Source organism: Sciurus vulgaris (genome assembly GCF_902686455.1).
Source record: "Sciurus vulgaris genome assembly, chromosome: 12".
NCBI classification, from domain to species: domain Eukaryota; kingdom Metazoa; phylum Chordata; class Mammalia; order Rodentia; family Sciuridae; genus Sciurus; species Sciurus vulgaris.
The window spans coordinates 17,770,503-17,788,569 of NC_136473.1; the positions used below are offsets into that span (position 1 = coordinate 17,770,503).

At 39.0% G+C, this 18,067-nt stretch overlaps 1 protein-coding gene across 16 annotated transcripts in view; it reads left to right on the plus strand.

Annotated features, from left to right (window-relative positions):
- Positions 1–18,067, plus strand: part of CELF2 (CUGBP Elav-like family member 2) — a 495,873-nt gene that overhangs the window by 181,508 nt on the left and 296,298 nt on the right. For 2 of the 16 annotated variants that reach the window (XM_079106219.1, XM_079106218.1), the window contains exon 1: positions 5,994–6,165. The exons of 8 other annotated variants lie outside the window; for them this stretch is intronic. In XM_079106219.1, coding sequence (XP_078962345.1) covers positions 6,059–6,165 — 107 coding nt within the window. In that variant the 5' untranslated portion in view covers positions 5,994–6,058. Of the gene's footprint in view, positions 1–5,992; positions 6,166–18,067 lie in introns of those variants that run through there. 6 more of the 16 variants (XM_079106230.1, XM_079106221.1, XM_079106217.1 and 3 more) reach the window with 5 other exon arrangements.

The following is an 18,067-nucleotide window of genomic DNA, read 5'->3' on the forward strand; positions in this document are numbered from 1 at the left end:
GTTTCAAAACCATCTTTCCTAGACCATCTAGGTTTCTGTTTCCTTTCTGTCATATAGTCACATGAATCCCCATCCTGGCCTTACCTTCCAGAAAGGAAAGTTGGTCAGCTTCGCCTATGGTCTTTGTTAATGTTGTGGTAGTTACTCTTTAAGGTTCTCTAGAATGAAAACCACTGAGAATAGAGGAACCACAGGTGCACCAAACTCCTTTTTAGGATGCTTGGATAATGGTCCAGTTAGGTTCTTTCTCTAACATGCCAGTTTGAACAGACAGAAAAATGGTTGCTTGTGTGTTATGTCTCTTTTAAAAATAGCAAGAATATACTTGGTCCATTTTCCATGTGCATGTTAATGCCTAACTTACCTGTGGCCATCTTAAGATTTCTCATTTGGGCTGGGGCTATGGCTCAGTGTTTGCCTATCGTGCGTGAAGCACTGGGTTCGATCCCCAGCACCACATTAAAAACTAAATAAAAACAAAATAAAGGTATCGTGTTCATCTACAGCTAAAAAATATTTTAGGGAAAATTAAAAAAAAAAAAAGATTTTTCATTTGCCTGAGAGTGGCCTTTGGCAAAATATTAGGCCAAAAATGATTGCTCCATTGTGACTGTGATATTTGCTAAGTTCTAAGAATTCACAGACCAAAGCCATTTTTAAAAATCAACTTGGCTATTTATGGTAGTCTATTTTAATGGGAAATCCTTCACTTTATTTATTTTGTCTTAGAGGCACCTTTGTCTACTCACACAAACATGGTCCTCTAGAACCAGTTCTTAGTGTCTGCCTTCCTTCACAGCAAACTACCATTATTACCTTGTGTAATACCTCTTAGGTTTATCTAGTACCTATTCTCAAGAGATTTCTAGGAGTTCTAGGTACTTCATGGTTTATTATTTGCATTTTTGGATAAATATGATGCTATCATTTTAAGAGACTTTGTATTTGTTCTTGCTTAATTATTCATCCATATGCTCCATTCTTCCTAGTAAATGGCTCCATTTTGAAAATGAATAAATAGTCCCACAGCTTGGGTGGGGAATGTCCATTTGGATTCTAAAGTCCTCGGATTTGTCACTGGGATGGTGGCCTTCTGCTTCTAAAATGTGGGTCTGAGGTAGGTTTTGAGTGCTTCAAGTGCAAGGAGCTCATGTTACGTAGGTCCTCAGATTACCGTGGAATTCTTCTCTGAACCAGCACTGCTGAGGTTTTACTTAAACCAAGTGTCAGGCTTATGTTTCAGGTAGTGACTTATCATCCCTGTGTCCTTTTGGATTTGAACATTTCTCCCTGCAAGCAAGAGGGAGCAGTGGGGTCTGGAGAAAAGGGATTGTAAATATTCCATTAGTTCTTTTTTTTTTTTTTTTTTTTTTTTTAAGCCATAAGGGGAGTTTTAATTATCTGCAAAAAATTACCTAAAGCTAGGATGCAGGAAATAATGAAGATGGTTCTGGTCCTTTCTGTAGGGTGGGATCCTGGAGTGACTTAGCAGGGTGGTTCTTTTTGCAAAGCTGCAATCATCACCAGAGGGAGGATTTGCTTCTGGGCCCCCTTGTCTGGCTCTTGTCTGGCCTCAAAAGATTCATTTCTGCTGGGCACAGCGGCACACACCTGTAATCCCAGCAGCTCAGAGGCCATGTTTACAGCAGCGTTGCTCAAGTAGCCAAAAGGCGGAAATATCCAAAGTGTCCATGAAAGGAGTTACCACTGCTGGAGATATAGCTCAGGGGTAGTTTTCAAGCAGAGGGACACAGGCCAGGGCAGGAATAGAAACTCTGTTCCACTCAGTTATCTGCTCAGATTGCTTCCAGCTCCCTGGTCCGCCCTCCTTGTGCCAATGGGCAGCCTTCCTTCTCTAGCTCCAGTGTGGTACCACAAAAGGAGTTACCATTGCTGGGGACGTAGCTCAGTGGTACAGCTACATGGGGCCCTGGGTTCCAGCACCGCTGTAATCCCAGAGACTCAGGAAGTTAAAGCAGGAGAATGGCAAGTTCCAGGTCAGCCTCAGCAATTTAGCGAGATCAAGGCCATCCAATGTCCCCTTCATTAGTTCTTGGTTCTTGCTCCACCCTGTGCAGACTTCACCCTTGGCCTCCATTGCACCAATAGAAACCCTTCCTCTGAGGTGGACAGTTTGAGTCTGAGAACTTTGTGGACTTCTGCTCAATATTAGCAGAGTAGAAGAAACTTCATCCATTCACATGTGTTTATCAAGTTTTCTGAGCACCTACTATGATCACCGTGCTTAGTATGCTAGAAATCGATTTATTTTAAACCTTGGTTATTGCTTCATATATACTTCATATGTTCTCCGTCTTCTCTCCATCTTTCATAATAGTGTGATGTTTTTAAGTAAACCTGGCAATTCTTGGTATCTGAAACTAGCAGCTAAATAAATTTTATGTCCTTGATGTCTCCGCACTTCAGATTGCTCTTTTAAGTTAAGGATTTGAAAGGCAGGCTAGACTTTCATAGCGTACCATCTTTCATCAAACAAATCTGTCCTGCCAAGACCCTACAGCCCTAGCACACTTCATATCACCAACTCCTATTAAAATGGGGTTATTACTTTGCAATGTCAATGTCAAAATGCAAAGATAAGGCACAGAAGGCAGAAAACAGAGTAATTAATGCTGCACTTGAATACTTGGCTTTTTTATTCTGGAAATTGTAACATAAATAAAGGACATATAATTTATCTTTAAAAATGTTTAGGAAACTTAAATCTAGAAAGGTCAAGAAGCTGACTGATTCTTTGCTCCCACCAATATCTCCACCTTATACCCCTTTCCTAGGGTTTCCCTCACCAAGTTTGCGCTGTAAGCTAAAAATTTAATTAATATAGTTAAAAAACATGTTTTTAGTTATAGACATAGAGGGTATTCTTCTTTTTTATTTACTGCTATGTTTTTTTGAACGATGTTCCCCTATAATACTAGCTTGGTAACAATCAAAATTATTAAAAATTAACTTCTATTGTAGATGACCTCAAATAATAATAATTTGTCCCCAGAAATGCTTGATCTGTCTAGCCTCAAACTTCACTTGGCATAAAGCTTGCAAGGAATTGACATGCTACTATTATCTGAAACATACCTTTTAACTAATTTTTCATTAATTTACTATCTGTTCTCTCAGATTATTACTATTACATTAGAAAAGTGTCAGATTCATTCCACTAAACACTCCTGAAAAGCTATGTCTCACCAGGCTGTGTCTGGGAGTCACTGTGCATGGTAGGGGCATTGTATTGCCCCTACCCTTCCAGCTTCCAGCTCCCTGGGAGCTGGAATTTCCAAATTTCCAGTGGGAGACTGATTTTCCAAATTCAGTCCTTATTGTGCTTCTGTAGATAAGTCACCTGATCTTTCTGTACTTGAACTTTTTCAGCGAGGGTAGGTACCAGCTCTGCCTGCTCCACAGTGTTGCAGGGATTAAATGAGCTGTTAAATATACCAGAGGTCTTGAAATTTAAAACACAAGAAACTTAAAGCAATTTTTCAGTGTTGTCAGCTGTGCTAACCAATGCCCAATGTGAAATAAAAACTTTTTTTCTGCATCTTTGAAAGGAAACTACATAAAGGAATTTAGAAAAGAAAATAACACCACAGTTCCAGTGGTTAAAAGTAAATACACTCTTTTATGTTTATCCAAGTATGTATTGAGTACTAGCCAGAAATACATTCTATTGGTAGCAGTACAAAGTGCGAAGATTTATTCAATGTGCATTTAGAATCAGAGACTTAATATACAATATGTGAATACTATAAATAACATCCTTCTTTCCACTCACTCATCTTCGTAATCCCAAATCAGCACATGCAACTGGTGGATGTAAGGCCCTGAATCTGTCATGTTAGTGGAGTTGGAACAAGTATTAAACTCTTACCTCAATAGCTTTCTCATTATGGAGGTCTCTAGACTAAAAAGGAAGTGGAGAGAATATAAAATATTTAATGGTTTGGTTAAATTCCAGTCATCACTAATATGGATTCATAATTCATTTACTGGCTTCCAATGTGAAGAATCTACTTATGGATAAGTGAATGTATTATTGTCATATGTAAATGCCTGTCATAGTTTAGCACCATTAGAAATTATATGGATGTATGCAGAATAGGCCTGTGGGCTACGCAGGGTATTTTTATCCTTCCCTAATAGACAAAACGCATGCCAGATGTCAGTGCAATCTTTCCACTTTTTTGAATATTTGCACTGACCACACACACCCAGTTTCATTACAAGCTCTTCACGTGCCTTAAAACAAATTTGCATTCACTACCTCCATTTAACTGCAGGGCAAAGAGAGCCACAGAGAGGTCAAGAGCCTTCTGCCCCAGCACTCAGCACAAGTCTCGAGGGGAAGAGGGTCACACTCTATCTCCGTAAGGCCTCTCTGGTTCCAAGCTCATTACACGATGCTTTTCCCACTTCAAAGGAACATCTTAGATTTTATATGCTATCATTTCCCTGACAAGGTCACTCATTTTCATATATATTCACTCCGTAACTTTCATATGTTCTGATGCAGCAAGGATGAGTTAAAATGAGGTTGTTTTAGGGACAAGATTTTGTTTCATGATCTGACCTTTGTCAAGTAATTTACCATGTCTTCTCATTGCCATTTAGAAATAGGGATGGTGAGTGACTCTCCTTTGCTTTTATCTCTTAGTTTAGTTGATGTGTTACACAGGATTAGTGCACAACAGAAAGAACCTTCACACATGCACCCCAGGGACATCTCCATCTTCCTGGCTGTGGACCAAGACCAAGTTCAGAGGTCAAAGATCTAGCAAGATTTTGTGGTGTGTTCCAGATCCTGAAATAGGTGGGAACACAGTCTGCAGTTATTTTCCACACTCATTTTTCCTGCTAATGCTGAGAGTCCAGATCATGACTGACATGCACCATTGTGCTGATGCAGGATGGGAGTGAGGCCAGTATTCAGTGACCCAGGTCTGTTTTGGGCTGTTCCAGGATGTTCCATCCAAGCAGAGAGCATTCTTGACTTCCAGTCAGAATGCATCTCCTGAAGTGGCTCCTTAACGTGCACTTTGGGACAAAGTTCGATCCCAAAGGTTCGGTCCATAGTATCTAGTCTTTTCTGTGTGTATGTTTAACTTGCTGTTTTACTTGGTTAATGTCCCTTGAATGCTTCTAATTCTAATAAACAGAAGTACAGTGTATTTTCCTGGTTTCCTCTACATGCAAAGCTCAGGGAGTATGATGAAGTAAGGATGCAGATTTTCTTATTTGGAAAAGAGCAACTCATGGGCCTTTGAGGATGATGCTCCTGTGTTGATTAGGATTTCAGTGGAGCCAACAATCTTTGCAGTGACTGTCTCCATTCGATCCTCTGCTTCAGGTGAATTCTGCTGTGATTTATGAGAACCCTGGTGTGCATAGAGTTAAAACATTTCCAAGTCCCCCAATCTCTGTCCTCTATATCCTTGGCCCAGGGTGGGGCTAAGGGTCTTGACCTTGTCACTCTTCCTGAGGACAAGAGGAGAGGAACAGATGAATCCAACTGTGAATGCAGTGTCCCAGAAAAAGAGAGACAAAAATCCTTTTGAGCACACTGACCTATCCAAATCTTTGGTTAGTCATCCTCAATGCTTGCTGACAGTTGATAGCAAAGGAAAATTGGGAAATGGGCTTTGCTGTTAAATGTATAAGAAAACAGTAACCAAGTTGCTTAATTTTCTGTCCAGTTTTTGAAGATGGTAATTAGGAAACTAACACCAGCCAGGTTTGAGTGAATGCAAACAAGACCCCTATAGGCAGCAGAGTGTATTAGTGTAAAAATATGCTCGAGACAACATAACTTGTCAGAGAGGATTATTTCTACTTAGTGAATCTGCAGGAGCCCCTTTGCTGTACTATCCAGCATTTGACTAGGGAAGAGTGGAGAGAGAGAGAGAGAGAGAGAGAGAGAGAGAGAGAGAGAGAGAGAGAGAGAGAGGAGGGAGAGAGAGAGAGAGAGAGAGAGAGAGAGAGAGAGAGAGAGAGAGAGAGAGAGAGAGAGAGGGCGCATTAGTGAACAGGGACTGTGGCATTGATGTTTGAGCGCACTTCTGAACTGGCTTTTGTTGAGACTATCTGTGTAGAAAGCATGCGCTGTCCCAAATCCGCTGTTACTATGAGAAATGAAGAGCTGCTTTTAAGGTATGTTGTTGTGTTCTTTGTTTAATGTGTGCTTTTCTAGTTTCTAGAGCTGGCTGAGACAATAATCATGCCCTGAATCAAGTAGCTTCCTTATCTTAGAAGAGAAGGGGGGAAAAAAAGAATCTAAAGAGAGAGAGGGAAGGGAAGGAAATTGAGACCCAGAGATTGCGAGAAAGAGCAAGCGAGAGAAAAGAAAGCACGGCTGTGAGTGAGTTCTATTTGTACTAGTTGCCTTTTGAAAGCAGATCATGTATTTGCTCGCTGCTGTGTGTGAGTGGCCAGTGGAGCATTTTAAGGGCTCTGAATCTGGCTCTTGGTTCGTCTTTTCCTTTGCAATGTCTAAGGCTCTTTCATTATTATGCACTCTGCATGGAATAATCACCGAAAAAGGAGCTGAGGAGACTCCATATTAGACTTGCGTTCCAAATACCGCTCTAATCTGGACTTAGCCTACCTAAATAGTCCTCCTGTGTTACCAGGTTTGGATCACTTTATCCTGTATGCCAAAATGTTTACCTGTTTGGAGACCCGTGTTCATGCATGGCATCCTGGGTCCCCATGTATAGAAAGCAAAATATTTGTTTCCTGCATCGGTGTTGGGGGTCCTCTCACATACCAAAAAGGAGGCACCACTGACCTTTTGGGAAGCAGAGAGAGAATTATGATAGAATTGGCATCCTGCTTTGAAAAATGTAGTCTTTTGTTTATTTGCTAGCAGACATTGTGGCACTGAATACATCTTTAGGTCTGACAATGGGACCAGCTGAACAATGGAGCTGTCAAACTAGCTTAATGCATGTCTGGGGCTTTTTTTTTTTTTTTTTTTTTTTTTTTCTTTCTCAACACCCTTTTTATCTCCTATAATCTTGTTTGTATAGACTATCGGAATGAAGAGTTTTTAGAAATGCTTGTTTGTGGTTTTGTGCTTTTAAAAACATTCAGTATCTGCCCGTTCACAGAGATGTTTGCATTTTGCAGTTACGTTGGTTGGATTAAGTTAGAGATTTATTGCTTACCTCTCTGTTAACTACAGAAAGAAAACTTATTGATTGAGAATGCTTGTAATACCATTATCATTCTGGCAAATACCTTGTGCTCAGACCTGCTTCTACTGTGTTTAATGCTCGGGGTTTTAAAATTGGCCCCTTTGGTGGACTTATGGAATGTAGCAGGGAAGAGAAGTTAAGAGGAATATTTTTAATGCTTAAGGAAATTATAATTTCTAGTCCCTACCCTCCCTTTTAGCATCCATGTAGATAAACCATTTAGAAATTCAAGGACAACGAGAACTTTCGCCCTTAAAATTTTGGTCACAAACTATTATTGTATAGCCTATTAAGTTGTTAAGTTCAAGGTCTCTGTGGAATATATTGATTTTTGATTTATGCTTATGTCCTTGTAAAATGCATTTCTATGCAGTGCAAACATTTCTCACGTCTTCAAATATCTTTCATTTTATAAGATAAGCATTGATTTCTAAGGTAAAACAGTGAGACTATAGATAGAGGACAGGGAAAATTTTGTTTCAAACTTCTCAAATATTGAAATCATTTTTATGTTCACATTAGTTATAAAAGAATTGGTCCTATAATAGTAAATGGTGATTGATATACATGAAGAATATATATTTATATAATGTTTTAGTATTTTGTTTAATTGGCTGTGTGTGCCAGAGCAACATATCAAAATACATTAGTACATTCCTAGAGAAAGATTAAGGACCAAATTTTAAAAGAAAAAAACAGAAGGGAAATTGTTTTAAAGGGCAAAGTTAAAAAAAATTTAGTTACAAATATTTCCTGCTATATTTTGGTTCAAATTAGTGATGTTCCCACTAAATAAGGAACAAGGTGTACTACTTATAAAAACACAGATGTGGAAAACTACCTATTTTTAGAGTTAGGGCATATAGATTTTCAATTTTTTAAAACTTTGAAATGCTATGAAATATTGAATGCAGAATTATTTAAATAAATATCACCAACTAAATAGAATTGCCATCTCAAGTAGAGATTTTCTGTTGATAATATTTCCAGAGCCCAGGCACACCCCAAACACATACATGTAGCGTGATGATATTTTTAAAGTTATTCATTGTGAATACAATGCATTTTAAAGGCATACTTATGTTCTCTTGCTTCCAATGGGATCTGAACTGCTCCTTCCATCGGATATACCAAAAATTGTTTTTAGGATGAGCTCATAAAAGGTAATGGGCGAAGCTTCATATCTGAGACAAGCCAACTGTTACCAATATACCCAGGTTTTTAACTAAAACAAAGATTGCAAGTCTCTGTGTGTATGTGTATATGTGGTTTAGGAGAAAAGTAGTCTTAGGTGCTACCTAGCTTCTTCTCAGGAGCTGATTTAAATAAAGAAATTACTTGAAAATCTCCATGTTGGATTTTTTTTTTTTTTTTTTTTTTTTTTACTAAATTATCAATTATTTAACTCTGATCTATTCACTCTAAATCCTGAGTGGTCACAGTTAGGTTCAGAAACAAGGGCAATCTCTTCACACTCTGTCTGTTCTCTAGTTGCTTGATTCATCACCAGCCTCCAGAATTTGGAGACATCCTGCCTTCCAGCATCCAACACATAGATGTCTTTTTCTTTAACCTGATGGGAAAGGTTTGAGGTTGCCAGGAACAGGCAAACTTGCCTGCATCTATTTTTACAACAGTAGCAAGATAACGTAATCTGTATCCTGCTATAAGCCTCGATTCCCCTGGATAGTGACCTAAACAAATGTAGAAATAAAATTTAATTCTAAGCCCAGACCTGCAGCAAAGGAGTAGTAGATGATTCAAACTGGGAAAATGGTTTCTTTCAATAGAAAGTAATGATTACACCCTAAGCCCCTTTACACACTAGCCTTGGGAATATTCACATAGCTGTGTATAGCAGACCACAGACCGAGATCTATAACCTCAGTGTTTTAAAATTCTTTTATTTGTTAAAATTAAGGCTGACAGTTTTTCTTTTTTAAAATATGAGTGGATATGATTGCAAAATATCCTTTGGGGGCTAAAAAAAAAAAAAAAAGAGGCAAGCAGTTGATTAATATTCATATCTAGAACTTTAGCAAGTACAGATTGTACTCGAATACCTACAAAGTCATTCAAAGAGTGAATCAATACTAATTATTGTAATCAGGGGGGTTAATTAGGTGAAAATGTGCCTGATGGAAAGTTCATTGCTCACAGCCCTGGAAACACCCAGGATGATGAAAAGAAAGGTAAAATGCAAAAGGAAAATGAAGGTGTCAGAATGTGTAAATGAAAAACACAACTTGATTTTGGGTAATTGCAGTCGTGAGGAAATTGGAAATATCCAACTTAGCTTTTTGGTATTGAGATTTGTGTAAAAGTTATTAACAGAATGCAGTTTATTTAGTGCCATCTGCTCCAGAGCATTTATCTATACTTCTTTGCACAAGTGCAAGTCCATGCAGTGGCAATAATCCTTTCTTGGATCATCTTTATCAGCCTTCATTGAAATAATTTCTACATTTTGGTAATTCCTCAGGATGTGTTGGGGGATGGGGTGGTCTTATTTTCTAAAACTATTGATTGCTTCTCTAATTGTTATTGGATTTAGGAGTTTTTCTGAACTAGCGGTGACTTCTATTCTGGAGGAAAAAGGAAACAGTGGTTTGGAGTGGATTAAAATTCATGGCATTTTATTTAGCTGACATTGAGAAGAGGGTGTCAGAGAAAGGAACGTGCATGTGAGGCTTCATGTTGCAGTAAATAGAAATGAAGTGTCCTGGAGGGAGCTGGAGCATCTTTCAGATCACATGGCACCCACCTACATGTGTTTGTGTGTTTGTGTTTTGAACCTCCACTCAACCCAGAGATGCTGCTGGTCGACATGTTTTGGGAAGAGGCGCACCTAGTCCCCAAACACACCCCTCTGCCTCTTGGAAAGTCATTAGAAATGATCAGGTACAGGTATGCCAATCTTCCCCACAGCTTTTTCTCTGTGTGACAGATTCTGGCACATTTTCTTGTATGTCAACACCAACAGGAAATGGCATCTATGGAGAGTGACACCAACCCAGAGTGACATGTATTATGAGGGCAGCTTGAGCTCCTGCTACTTGAGCCCACCCCAGGTTGACCTGCCCATGATTGGTTGCACAGGATGCTGATGAATCACCAGAGTTCATGAAGCAGCATGGCCAACATGCCCTTAGCAAAAAAATAAAAAGTAGAATTTTCTTGCAAAATTGTTCAATTCGACAAACTTTGTTGTCGTAGTAAAGAGCTTGCACAATGCTAATACACCTCTAATACTCCTAGCTCTTTTCATTTGATTCTTGAGAAAGCTCACGGCTGCAATTAGTAGCAACTCTGTTGAAACTTATGCAGAGCAGCATAGGCCTCTAGCAGGTGTGTGAACTGTCTAGCAAGGACACGATTGTCCTATATGTGCTTTTAGTAGCCCTGGAAAGTTGTTCACCCCGGCCATAACAAGAACCACACACCCTGCACTGTTTATCACACCTTGCTTTTTGAATGTCTTGGTCTGGGACTCTGCGATTTGGCTTGCCTGCTTATTCAAAGATGCTTTAGGAATCCTCTGTAAATTAAAACTTCCTGAGTGGGCAGGGGTGATATGAACTTCCTGGTGGTAGTGGTTGGGATTCATTTTGACCTTCTCTCTGAAAACTGACTTGATAAAAAGGAATGGAGACCTCATTCCAAGCCCCAGAATGCTCTGGGCCTGCTCTCCAAAAACTGTAACTTCTGGGTTGGCCTGCAGGCCTTAGGTCAGTGAAAACTTAGTGCTTTAAGAATGGTAGGTTGAGGGCTTGCTCTCTCTCTGCCTTCTCAACTGCCAGTTCTAGGTTCTAGCAAAGATTGGTGTATGGGGTGTTATGACAGAAGTAAGGACTAGAAGCTAACGTTGTGAACAATATGCTGTGTGCCTGGCACTCCACTAACAGGTTACTTTGTCCTGTGTAATGTAATTCTCACAGCTATCCAAGAGTTAGTGGTCATTGTTATTTCTCTTCTTAAAGGTGAAACACTAAGACCAAGACAGATAAAGTCATGGGTCCATAGACACAGCTCATAGTGTAAGGGACTATAACTCAAGGCTCCGCCATATTCCTGCCCTGACCAATGGGAAGTATAGCCATTTAACATTAGGCAAGACTTCCTCTGGTACAGCAGTTCCACTGTAGAGGTTGATTAGATGTACCTCCTAGTTTTTTGTTTTGTTTTTTTTTTTTTCTGACCAGTGAGAAAGTTTTACAATTCAGCAAGGACTCATCACCTAGGATCTGAGGTCAAATTTCTGTTCCTTTTTTATGGTTTCAGCTATTTAGCTCTTCCTGAATTATAGTTCCTTTAACCTTGTCTACTTTCCAGGGCTAGTTTTGAGAGCATAAGATATAGGACTAAAGAAATAGAGAATGATGAGAAAGGAGAAAGAATTAAGGGAATAAGGAAAAATTCTTTGGAAAGCAGCAATTTTTGCTTCTGAGTTCTAAAAACTCCCTCTGTTCCCTTACTTGTGTTCCTTACAGTTCACCAGGTCTTTGAATTAAAGTATTCTATGCCTCATTCCTCTTGGGCTTTCATCTGTATAATGGGAACAGATGTGGGAAGGAGTAATAGAGAATTTTAAAGTATTATGAAGTTAAAATGTGAATTTTTATGTGTATAAGTTGCTACATATGTCATTACTGCAATGTTAACCAAGTAACAAATTATTTATAATTATATAGAGAGATAAATATATATTACAGTCTGGGCCATTAAGAAGGTCACAGTATTCATGGGGCAAAGAAAAATAGAGGGGAAGAAGGGATGAGGAGGACTCAATAGAAAATATGGAGAAAGGATTTGAACTGGGACTTGAAAGATGGGCAGAGTACAGATGAGTGAGGAGAAGGAAGATGCCCTTAGAACATCCTGAACTTATCTTTTTTAAAAAAAATATTTTTAGTTTTGGATGGACACAACACCTTTATTTTATCTATTTATTGATGTGTTGCTGAGGATCGAACCCAGTGCCTTACACGTGCAAGGCAAGTGCTCTACCACTGAGCTACAACCCCAGTCCCCTGAATTTATCTTTGTTTATAAAATCAAGTAAAACAAAATCCTTGGTTACCTTTCTTTCTGGTTTCCCAAAGTCATGCACATCTCTCCTCTGACCTTGCATTATTCCTATGATGTAGGGCAGAGGTAACTATTAACATTAATAGAGAACTGAGGGACTGAAAATCAAGTCACATTCAGCAATAGAGATGAGATATAGTAACTTCCAGTCCTCCTGGGTAGAGAGCTCTACTACTTTTTGCTGAAGATTTTTGGGAAGTTCTTTTAAGAAAAAGAAAAAAAAAAAAAATCCCACTAATGGACTTACTGGGAATTAGCATCAAAAGCAAATTTAAATAAAAAGTCATTTGGGATTTTCAAAAACCTCTTTCATAGGCTAAAAATGGTTCAAGATTTGAACCATATTATAGGGAAAAAATAAATTTCCTGTGCTCAAAACCTTGATGTATTTTCAACCTACATGTCACTTTAATAGCTTGGTTATATAATTGCTGTAGTAATAATTAGGCTAACACATTGTACTTCTTATCTGAGGATCATGGTAGGCTTTGATTTGTCAGCCATTCATCCCTCATAGGAAGCAATGGCCACGCATAAGACAAAGGTCGAACTGATGAATCAGAAAATTAAATGACTTTTCCCCAGTGACCATCAACTCTCTGACAGCATGAAATGCAGAATCCAACAGGTTTGGTTCTTAAATCTCATAATCTTTTCACTCAGTCTGAAAGTAGCATTTGTCCTAAAGAGTCTGATCTGCATGCAACAGATCAGATATCTTCTGATCTTAGTAGCCAGAAGCTCTTTACTGGGGATCATTTATCATTGTGAGTAAAGTGATTCATGTGCTTGCTTTTACAGACACCCAAGCTTTGGCTGTTTTAATCCTCACTCTACTTCAAGATGTATTTGTTCAGAGCAAATGGGGAGATTCAGGCAAATGGGGGCTGATTCCCTCTTAAATTGAGATTTTGATTCTTGCCCAGATCTGTCTCAGTCAACCTCACCCCACCCGAAAGCTTACCACATCCATCTCTTTTGCTCTCTCTCTCTCCCACCTGTTGCTCTCTGGGCCCCAGTGTTACCACCACAACTGTGTCCCCCCCAGCTGTTGCTGCTCAGCTGTTGTATTTTGTCAAGCAGTAATTTCTCCTTTTTTAAATTGAACAACACGTGATGGTAAGATAAGAACTTCTGGCTGATGGAGGAAAACATTTGGTGGGGGCAGGGATGTTGAAGGGCAGATTGCGAGGGAATTAGAAACCTCATTCTGTTAAGTATAAATTTTGTTCCTCCAGCCAGGCTGGCACCAGATAAGGACACCTGGTATAGTTTGACAAATCTCGGCATCTTCAAGAGGGTACTGGACATTCCTTCAAAGGCTTCTTTTTTTTTCCCCCCCTGAGCACCCTCCATGTGCAAATCACTTTGCTAGACAGGGAAGCGTTTTTTCAACTCCCCACCCTTTCCCCAGACTTCTTTCCAATTTTCCCATGCTATTTACTCCGTCTTCCCCCTCCCTCTCCCTGGTAATGTCTGGAAAGGAATCCCACCGCTTACTGCAGAGACAGCTGTTCCCAGTTCAGAATCAGCCTTGGTCAAGGCGAGTGCAACTTGATTTTCCAGGAGATAAGCAACCTACAGCTCCTCTCTTCACTTTGGTAGTCACCCACCTCCTCAGACACACAGCTCCAGAGGAGAGTTTCAGACGTTGTCTGGCTCCCATTGGAAAGAGAAGCGGGGAAAGGAGAAAGGAAGAGAAAACAAGACCAGTGGTGTGATGGAGAGAGGGGGAAAAGGAAAGGGTAGGTTAGGGAGAGAAATGACGAGGTGGCCAGGCTGTGGGTCTGAGAGATGCAGAGGATTAACATTTGCTCCCCTTGGATTGGAAACTCCTGACAGCTCTAGAGGGGCAGTTCCTTTTCCAGTACCAGCAAGGTATGTATGCAAAGAACTATCTTCAGCTGGAGGGCCTCTTCAGGAGGAAAATGGATTCACCGCCCAGTATGTGGGCTCTGTTAAAAACAGAGTCAGAAAAACACAAGATTGCAAACCAGTAAAAGCTGCTCTCAAGGGACAGCAACTGCTTAGTATTCCTTTAAAAATTGTAAAACGGGAGTTTAATAACTATTTTTTCAGTATGGGCATTTAATTTTACTCATCTACTTATAAGAAGGATCAAGAAACTCAAAATGGGGGGAAAACAAGTTGTTGGTTTTAAACTTACGGTTGGTGATATAAACATTTGTTTTTGGGTGCTATCTTTCTGGAAATAGGATAACATGTTGACCATGTATCACTCAAGGCTTTGTTTGGGTTTTTTGTACATTAAAAAAATAAACCAAGCCATTATTTATTTTTGTAAGTTGCTAATGAAACTGGAGTCAGCCAAGAACCAACACATGGCTACAAAGTCAGATACTCTCCCAGGTAGTTAAAATTCATGTGGATTTCAAATTTATTGCCTGGAAATGATGGGAAATCCCATTATAGGGCCTGCATTTCTTGTTCCAAATGACTCTAAGCACATTGGGCTTGTGTATGTGTGTTTTAAACTGAAACAGCAATGTTAATAAAATTCAAATTCGAAAGTGTGATGGAGGAAGATGTTTTGGATTCTAGTTTGCTGTAAGTAGCCAAGAGTGTGTGTGTGTGTGTGTGTGGCGGGGGAAGGTCCTTTACTTGAGGTGGCTTTTGCAGCTAATTGAACAGCTGCTAGTGCATCTTTGTTTTGTGGTTGCATTGCTGATAGTTACGCCTTTTAAAAGGACTACCATGTGGAAAATTATGTACAGGAACTATTTTGAAAAATAGAAATTTGTCATAAGATACAGTCATCTGCAGAAGAAAATGTGTTCGTTTCATTATAAACCTTAATCAGAGTATATCAGCCTCCAGTCTCTATAGTATAAACTGTGCAAAAATGTGGAAAGACCTAGAGTTGGTGGACTATATTCTAGTTGGTTGATTGGGGTGGCAGGAAAGCATTCTCCTAATTCAGGCAATGTGGACGCTTTGTACAAATGCATTTATTAGCACTCTGTTGCTACCGAGAGTTGTTTTTTAATGCTAGTGATAATTCAGTGCTCAAACAATGGACATTGGACAAAACTCAGTATGAGATGAGGGCCGAGGAGGGAAGTGGGGAGCACAGCGCACTGGCTTGCCTTGGAAGGCCTCCTACAAAATGAGGTCATTCAGAAACTTTCCCTTGAAGTGCTTCCAATTCTTGAATTGCCTTTTGTTTGGGAAATGAATAGCAAGTTGATTAAAAAAAGGAGACAATTAGGGAGGTAGGGGGATGGGGCTAGAGAAGAGCTTAAGGTTTTTCTACAATGGAGCTAAAACTAAGGGGAAACTTCATTGTTCCTGGTCCCCAGTGATGTCAGCACATGGTGGTGTCACCAACCGGTTCACGTCCACAAGAGGGGCCCTCCGAAGGCCTTGTCGCCTTTCATTGCTGTCTATAAGATCCTTGGCTATAAAATAGCTTCATGAACCTCAGTGTTCGTCTGAGGCCCCTGGAGCTGTCTGCCAGATAACTCCAACTGCCAAAACATGATACCTGATGGCTCATCACTGCATGAAAATTTAAAAAGGGGCCCTCTTGAATTGTTTTAAATTTTTTTCCCCCTTCTGCCAAAGGAGTGAAATGAGAAATTTCAGCTTTCCATCAGGTGGCATTTGAGTGTTTTTGTTTTCATTTTGAAGCACAGGAGCTTTGAATTTCGTGTTTTTTAAAAACATCAAGTGGGTATGTGCTGTGATCATAGAAACTTGGATATTAGAAACGAAAGCCACACATGGAAGGCTGTCCTGAATGACCTGTGAGATAGGGGTGTGTGGGCATTTTGTTTCTGGCACCTACATCAAGCGCCTATGCAATCACTACATTATTTATGTATTTGGCAGCCAGAGTGTTTATTTAAACTCAGCCACACTCCATAAGCTTTCCTTGGTTCACCACGTTATATCTCATGTAGCATGAGTTTTATATTTGACCCTGGTTTTGCTTCTAACTTTAAATGGTGAAAGCAAATGTGCTTTGGAAACTATGTTGCACTGTAGTTGTTAAATAAGGCAATAACCTATGCACTTGTAATTCTCTCTATGACCTACTTACATACTACTTCACCCTCCTTATAGTATGATTAAAAGCTGCTTTGAATCCACTACTGCCTCAAGGGATTTGGGGCTAGAATTTAACAAACTACTGAGAAGGCTTAAGTGAGGAAGAGGGCCTCCCTACAGCTTCTTCTAACTAATTCACATGCAATTAAAGAGAAAATAAGTATTTTAGAAGTGTACATGTTAAGGAAGCATTTTCTACCTTATAGAATGTAGAGATAGATATGGCATGAAGTTATTTCTTTTTGATTAACTGGGTTGTTTTGTTTATTTTGGACGCATGTTCTGTTGTCTCTTAAATTTGTTATATAGTCTGCTTGTATACAGTAGGGACTTATATAATAACATGGAAAACTAAAAACTGTCAAGGTTTGTCTTCATTTATCCAACCAATTAGTTTATTTAGATAATTAAAAGACAAACCAAAATTTTAGAATTTCAAAGGTAGCTGGCAATAGCTGGAATGGGTATTAAATGTAGTTTAGGAGTAAGAAAAGTTTGGGTAGTTTTGGATATAAGAATTCATTTTATTACAACTGTTTTTCAATTACTTACAAAGCTAGACCCGGATCCTCAGGAAAGGCATATTTGAAAATGGTAAGTCTAGTTGTACTTTTCAACTACTCTCCAATTAGAAGGTCAAAAGTCAGATATATGGTTCAGCTGAAGAAGGAAATCAAGTCAATTAAGTATGAGTGGAGTTAACTGAATATTATAAGGCTCCTACTCCATGTTGCTCAATGCACCAAACCAGGACTTAAAATTGAATATGGATTTAAAATTGATATGTAAATATCTATTTTCTTTCATAATCTCTGAAGATAATTCTCATTACCACACAGGAAAGTAGTGAGAAAAATTAAAACAATCTTTTCTCCATATAGTGTCTGACATATTTAACTACTTGTGACTGTTAACCCTCTGGCTACAGTGACCCAGCTAAGACTTGATTTGTGAGAAGCTCAGCTCCTGAGCACCACATTCTGATTTTCTTTGGAATAAAAACAACATGGAGTAAAAATCAGATTTTCAAATAAAACTGTGCGTATATATGTGTGTGTGTGTGTGTGTGTGTGTGTATGCAGGCATATGTAGTATGTGTACACATACATTTAAATGGTTACATATACCTTACCCTCCAAGTTTAAACCATTTTACAAAACAAAATAAAAAGTGATAATTACCATAAAAGGCAAACTATAAACTTTTGGTATGTGATTTATGATGTCGATTTAGAATGTGAAATATGCCATGAAGTTTTGCATAGTTGGCACTACACTGAAAAGACTGGTTTAATAAACAACACAACAAGGAGAGTGCTAAATTAGAGTGTCACCTTGTAAACTAATCTTTCAAATTCTTTCACAAATCACTTGGAAAGATTTAACTCGCCTGCTTCTCTTCTCAAGTCTTGCCACTTGCCTTAATTCCTATTAGGAAATCAGTCACAAAGCTTAAATGTAGCCATTACATTATAGACCAAACACATGAAGTTACTGTCTTTTTTTTTTTTTTTTAATCATTGTGTTAAATACTAGGAACCCGCAGGGTCGTGATTTATCAATATTTTTAAAATGTGATTACTGTTATTTTCAGGCATTTCTTAGTGTTTTTAAGTTGATACAAAGACGGTAAGTACAGTTGTGCAAAGACTGATCTGTCACCTTAAAACAGATAAGCCCTAAAATGTCACTTGGGTC